This window comes from Acanthisitta chloris, unplaced genomic scaffold (assembly GCF_000695815.1).
Source record: "Acanthisitta chloris isolate BGI_N310 unplaced genomic scaffold, ASM69581v1 scaffold37364, whole genome shotgun sequence".
NCBI lineage: Eukaryota > Metazoa > Chordata > Aves > Passeriformes > Acanthisittidae > Acanthisitta > Acanthisitta chloris.
The window spans coordinates 16,779-24,015 of NW_008668262.1; the positions used below are offsets into that span (position 1 = coordinate 16,779).

Here is a 7,237-nt window from a genome sequence, read left to right on the forward strand (position 1 = left end):
AAATCTTTATAGTGTCAAAATTTAAAAGAAAAACCATAATAAAATGCTTTTATGATGGTTTTTCTTTTAAATTTTGACACTATAAAGATTTTCACTCTGCTTTTTTCCTACAAACCAACCCTCCGTAAGAGTCTTGATTGTTTTGGGATGGTAATTATGGATACCTTCCCTACTGTGTACAGGGAAGTAAGTGCCATGATCCATATGAGTCCTCCAGCTTGACCCCTGGCTCATGAAAGTCTGTTTATTAATATCTGTGGATTTTTTGTGTGTGAGGAAAGGAGTTCAGCTTCCCTCAAAGCCATTTTTCTTTGTGATAGATTTTTTAACTGTGGAAGAGAAGAGCCAAATGACACAGCACATCAGTACTTCCCTTAGCAAGGCTGCAAACAGTCTGACACGTCTTGAGGAGGGAGCTGTGGCACAGGGATCAAATGCAAGAGGTTTATTGTGCTGAGCAGAGTTGTAACTGTAGTGCTGCAGCTATTTGAGCCTTCCAGGTATCACAGCCTTTAACTATTACAGAGCTCAGAAACAGAGAGCTGTGGGGCATGAGACAAGGGCGTGTGCTTGGAGGTAGGATCAAGGTTTGCAGCCTTGGAGAGGGAGATTTTGTTTTGGTGTAAATCCTGATTCACTCTGGTCCTTTCCTCTCCTCCCATAGGCATGAGCACTGTCCCAGAGGTAATTGTAGCCAGGCATTGTGGCCTCCGAGTCCTTGGGATCTCCCTCATCACCAACAAAGTGGTGATGAGCTACAACAGTCAAGAGAAAGCCAACCACGAGGAAGTGCTGCGCATCTCAGTGGTCCGGGCTGAAGCCCTGCAGAAACTGGTCACACACCTGCTGGGGAAGCTGGGGGAGAGCACAAACTCCCCGTGACCTCCAGCCATTTATCATTCATATTGTAATGTGTGAACACCAGCAAGTGCTGGGGGAGAGCTGTTGGTGGGACTGTCCCCTTCTGCTCTTCTGGTTTTAAACAGACCTTTTGATATTTGTCTCTGTGCTTTATCTGAGCAGGTGCACAGGTTTGCTTTGAATTTTGCCAGAATGATCCCCTTGTTGAACCAGTGACCAAAATAACTTGCTAGCACATAAACAGGGTCTGACCTCTGACACATTCCCAATCCCCAATGTCAGCAATGAGCCCCTCAGTTCTGTGAGTTCCAGCTCCCCCTTGTTCTGCCGCAGAGCATTTGGTGTTTCTCACCTGTGGTGCTGTCTGTCTTGGCACAGTACCCGCACGTAGCCCTGAGGCCATGAGCCAGGTCAAGAGCTGGCTAAACGTGAGATCTGCCTGAAACAAGCAGTGTTACAGAGCAGGTGAACTGATTTTACAGCTTGGAAAATCACTGCATTCCCATGCACAGGGTTGTGTTCCCTTACCATGCAAGAGAGTCTCCCAAAAAGCCCTCCCTTTGCTTATTCTTGGCTCCTTAGGACCAGCTGCAGAGCTCAGTAGCTGTTTGCTACAATGCAGGATGCCCCCATTACCCCTAACACCTCTCTGCTCTGTCTTCCGCTTCATCCCTCCCATTAGAAGGGATGGAAATGAGCTCAGCTACAAGGCACAACTTATCTGTGCACTGTGTAAATATGGCCAAGCTGGAAACACAGTCCACGTCCAGCTTCACCTGGTTTTGTTCTTTCTCTTTCTGGATGTTTTGGACATTAGTAGCTTGAGCACTGGAGACCAGTTTCCTGTTGGTGTCCCAAGACAGAGACCCAGTGTTTCATACCAGCTTTGCTCTGCTGCTGTCCCTGCAGCACATGTTGGAGCACCAATGGCTTGTGGAGTTTACTAGTGTGAAATTAAAGGGGAAATAGTTTGGAACATGTATGATATTTTTCTGACTTTCCTGGTCCTCTTACATAAAGAAATTGAACCAAGCAGTGAGTAAAGGACAAACAGGAGAGGCTCTCTTAGCAGCATCCTGACGGTCCATCAAGGAAGGGGAACATTCACCAAAGTAGTGCATTATTCATTGTTCCTCAAAGGTCAAGCTGAGCTGTGGATGCAGCTGGATGTGAAACAGTGACTGTAATTATTAGATAACCTTTTTTCCTTCATTTATCTTGGAGTTCTCTATAAAGCCCATCACTGTCATAGCTAAATGTTTTCAGTTGACTCAGTGGTCTGAACTGAAGACACCCAACTGGTCATGGAGAGCTCCCAACCTGCCTTCCTATATTTAGCTGATCAGTTGTTTACCACCGATGTTCACCCTCCGTCACAGCCTTCAGCGTTCCATGACATTTCTTCCAGTTTTTTTTCCAGATGGGTATTTGCTTGAAGCCCTTCATGCTGCAATTACTGGTGTCAACTGCAGTATCCATGGTGCAGATGTTGCCACCAGGAGGAACAGTTGTGCCGTGAATGTTTTCCATGAAATGATAACACTAAAGGTGTAGGGGAGATCTTGGGGTGACCCCCTGTGCCCTTCTCTTCTCCTGGGCAGGTTTATCTGTGGTCAGCCCTGACAAATATCTGCCCAACCTGGTCTGGAGGACTTGTGGAGCAGGAGAGGGTTTGTTGTGTTTTCCTGACAGAGTCACTTGATCAGCAGCTCGTGGCACTTGGAGGAGACCTCAGAGACAGCAGCTCTTCCCATTTGGTGGGTTTGACTGTTAGGACAGTCTTGGGAATGAGCTGTGGTGATAATCTGCAAAGGGAAAGGGTCTCCAGCTCCATCTTCCACAAGGCTGTTGCCTTTTCAGATCCAGCAGGAGTGAAGTGCTCGTCAAGGGGGGCAGCACAAGCAGTGAAATATGAAAAGTGGCAGATGTGCAGAGCTAGTAGGAACCACTTCTACCTGTTCTCTTTTCAGACTTGGCCCAGTATGGGCTTGTTACAAGGCAGGGAGAGAGCAGATAATTTCCCCTGCCTAGAAAATGGTGCTTCACGTTCATCTAATTAATACTTGGTAAATACAAAGTCTCTCAAGTGGGAGTGGAAGGCAGCTGTGCAGCTCACAGTAGCTAGCAGCATCCAGAGTAGCTAAGGCTGGGATTTCAGCAGGCTCCATTAATTAATCAGAGTCAGGCTGGGCTGCAATGTGAAGGGAAGCATCCAAAAAAACCTGCTGTTGTGCTGGTGCTTCTCAAGCTGGGTTTGAGATGATGAGGAGCTTGGCAGCAGCACCTGCTTTCAGCAGACCGGGTCTGCTCCTCTCTCCAGCTGTACCGGAGGCAGATACCATGCACTTGTGTCTGAATACAGCTTAAATACAACTTAAAATTGAATCTGAAAATCACTATGCAACTAAATCTTTGGCAGATTATGTCTGTTTTTAAAGAAATATTTTCCAAATAGCATTTGAGCCCTTAAACAGTTTGGGACTCTTCTTTCTGCTGCCCAGGGTTGGCTTGGATGGCCCAAACTCTGCATGAATGTCCTGATTTTTGTCCCTGTAAATGATGAGAGGGGAACATGCCCTGGGCACTTTGAAAGTATCTTATTCATGCTTTGGTGTGGAAAGGGGGAATACAATTAACAGAATGTGTTCATCTGGCTTTGGAGATACTTTTCATCCAATTTTGTTTGGTTGGGTTTTTTTAACTGCTGATGAATTTCAGAAGTCTGAAATACAGGGATGCAAGGTGGGTAGGATGTGTGTGGAAGAAACTGTGAGGGAATAAAACCTGTTGTGATCCTGAAAACAGTGTTTTTGTTTGCTGTGCCAATGCCATTGGATAGAAAGGAAGGAGGTGCTTAGCTGTACCCTCTGCATCCAACCCCCCCCCATCCCTGTGGGACCTGAGCTCAAAGCTCAGGATAAGCAGGACCAACATTTGACCAGCACTTTGCATAGGTATTTCTTACTGATCCCGCTAGGCTGAGGAATTTATGGGAAAAATACCAAGAACCAAAGGACCTCAACTAATTTGAGCAGCTGGAAGATGCAATGTACTGTGGTGGTGCCAGTGCAGCAAATCATCTGTGCTGGAGGCAGGACATGGTTTACTTGATGCTCTGCCTTTTGTTTAGTGCTCTTGGTGCTTTCTGGCAACATCCATGACCGAAAGGAGTAGATTGTAAGACAGCCTCACCTTCCTTCTTTCCTGAACTCTGTGGCACTTACCAGCTTTCAGAAATCTAGGGCCTTGTGGTCTTCATGAAGGCATTGATGCCTCCATATGGGATCCACATGAAAATGTGAGGCCAAGAGGAGAAATTTCTGCTGCATCCCTTGGTTGGACCATATCATGAGTGTTTAAGTAGAGATCTCTGCTGTTATTTGAGAAACAACCCTGCAACCAAAAAAAACCCCAAATCTGATGATGTGATCCATCCTAATTCCTTTGCAAGGTTCAGTTTCCCAGATTTTCTTTCACATGAGGTCTGCCTTTTGCATTCTTTCCAACATAAAAGTAAATCAGAAAGCTTTTAAAACCTGTGCTATCTGTCTCAGCTCAGCAGCGAGTGTGTGCCTTGCCTTCAAGTTATCAAAATTCCCTTAGATGTTTCTCTGTACTGAAAAAAACTGCAATTGAATTAAGGGGGTATTGCTATAGCAGTGTGTTGTTTGTTTCCTTTTCCAAAAGCTTTGGGTCTTCACTGTGAGGATTTCATGTGCCGGAAAGAATTAAACTCTGCCGTGCTGTGCTGAATATGTGGAGCAGGGGGGAGTGATGTGGGACACAGCAGTGGGCTGAGCTCAGTGCTGAATTAGAGCCTGACTCTGTGAGCAGAGTGATGGGCTGTTATTTCAAAAATCTGATGGCATGTTCAGATGAAATCATAGGATATCCTGAGTTGGAAGGGACCCACGAGGATCATCAAGTCCAACTCCTGAACCTGCACAGGACAACCCCAAGAACCACACCATGTGCCTGAGAGTTGTCCAAATGCTTCTTGAACTCTTTCAGTCTTGATGCTGTGACCACTTCCTTGGGGAGCTGTTGCAGTGCCCAACCACCCTCTGGGTGAAGAACCTTTTCCTAACATCCAACCTAGGAGGCGATTTACCAGCTGGGACTTGGATAAAGGCTGGAGATAACCATACAGACTTTTCTCCTGCAGAGGGGACATCCCTTGTGCCCAGATGCCCATGTGGGAGATGTCTTCAAACAGAAGAAGAACCACCTTGCCTGAAGCTTCATAGCCCTCTCTAAAAGTCTTTCTCAACCTTAGCAAACCCCTTCCTGCAGGAACGAGCCCCTTTTGCCCAGTCAGCCACTTAGCAGAAGCAGCTTGGGGAAGCATCTCCCCAGAGAAGGCAGGGAGTGCACCTGGAGCCCAAATTTTGCCCCCAGGTCCCACCCTGGAGCAACCTTGGCTCTTCATTAGCAGAACTGGGTGTCATGTAGCAGCAGGACTGTGATGGGCTGGTGACCCAGAGCCTTGTCTGTGCTGGGCTCAGGTTCTGCTCCCTGTGATGCAGATGATGGACAAGTGTTGGGTCCCTGTGCCCCTTCTCTCCCCAGTTTGGGCACAACTGGGACACATCCCTAAACCCAGCCCTGCACAGGCAGCGAGTGTTCCCTCTTATCCCCCAAGAAAAATCTGCTCTGGAGGGAGCAGAACAGAAAAGCAATGTGCTCTGCTGAGGAAAATTGTGCTGCAATAATGGGAAAAATAAGCTTTTTTTGTGACTAATCTCTGTGCCAGAGCTCAGGAAATGTGAATGGAATACCCAGGACACTCTTCAGTTCTCCATGTGTGCCTGAAGGCTGCATTGTGCAGCAGGGAGAAAGGAGAAGGCCATCGTGCTGCTCAGAGTCCCACCATGGTTCTCCTCATGGGATGCTGGCACAGCATCTCCCTTCCCATGCCTGACGTTCAGTGTCCTGCCCTGCCTCAGCTTCCCATGGTGTTAGTGCTAGGCTTGGCACCATCTCCATTGCACTGGGATCCTCCAGCCCCAAGCCTGTGTCCCCTGCGTTTGGGGGAGCACTCACACCCCTTTTCTGCCAGCCAAGAGACAAAAACAAGAGGCACCAGCGGGATGGGCAGTCCCTCGGATAACTCCCAGCAGCTGCCTGCTGCCGATTACGTCCCTGCTCTGCGTACATCTGAACTTCCCTGATGCCTTCTCATCTTTAATTAAGCACTTCCATCGGCTCAGCCTTCTCGCTGGATCTGAATTTTTATTTTTTTATTTTTTTCCCCCCCATGTAGCCATGGCAACGCTTCCCCTGGGCAGGCTTGTGCTGGAGCCAGTGACAAACCCCACGTGTGGCTGTTTGTTTGGGCCTGGAAATTTCCCTGCCATTTGGGAAAACTTGGGAAAAGAAAACCCTATGGCGAGCCAGTGAGCAGCAAGAGGAGCCAGAGGGAGAGAGGTTTTTTGGGCTGAGCATTGCTCCCATCCCTCCAAGCAGCCCCACTCCAGCAGGGATGGCAGAGCCTTGGTCTCAAGAGTTCCTTGGTTTTCTCTCCAAAAGATGGGTGCAGTGTCCAAGTTTCATGTCCTCACTCCAGCCATGGGTGGTGAGTGACAGCCCTGCTGTGGCCATCACATGGTCTCTTGGTAGCTGTGACACAGGGACTGCCTTCACCCTGCTCCTCCCGCCGGGAGCAGCAAATCATGAGCTGTCAAACTGCCATGAGGCAGGGACACGGTGACACAGGGCAGGGACACGGTGACATGGGTAGGGCTGGGTGGCACAAGCAGAGATGCAGGGACTTGGGGAAGGAGTAGAGTGACAGGCAGGAGGAGGTGGCAGGGCAGGGTGACAGGGCAGGACTAGCAGTCAGGAAAGAGATAGGTGACATTAGGAAGGGCAGGTGACAAGGGGCAGGGATAGGTGACATGGGGCAGGGGTGAGTGGCACAGGGAGGTGACATGGGGCAGGGTAGGTCATGGGGAAAGGACGAGTGGCATGGGGCAGAGATAGGTGACATGGCACTGGGATAAGTGGCATGGGGCAGGGGTGAGTGGCACCGGACAGAGGAAAGTGGCACGGAACAGGGGTAGGTGACACGGGACAGGGGTAGGTGACACAGGGCAGTGATAGGTGACATGGGACAGGGGTAAGCAACGTCGGGCAGGGTCGGTGGCACAGAGCAGGAGTAGGTGACAAGGCAGGGACAAGTGGCACGGTGCGGGATGCCCATCCCGGTGCCCAGTGCTGCCCGCGGTGTCCCAGTAGCCCAGCATCCCGGTGTCCTGGTGTGCCGGTAGCCCGGTATCCCAGTGTCCCGATGTCCCTGTGTCCCGTTGTCCCAGTGTCCCGTTATCCCGGTGTCCCGGTGTCCCGTTATCCCGTATCCCGGTATCCCTGTATCCCG

The 7,237-nt window shown here is 49.3% G+C and overlaps 1 protein-coding gene across 1 annotated transcript in view; it reads left to right on the forward strand.

Annotated features, from left to right (window-relative positions):
• Window positions 1-882, forward strand: part of PNP (purine nucleoside phosphorylase) — a gene marked incomplete at its 5' end in the record, with an annotated part of 6,403 nt that extends 5,521 nt beyond the window's left edge. The window contains one exon of the mRNA XM_009072824.1: window positions 665-882. Coding sequence (XP_009071072.1) covers window positions 665-882 — 218 coding nt within the window. The remainder of the gene's footprint in view (window positions 1-664) is intronic.
• Window positions 883-7,237: the final 6,355 nt, after the last annotated feature.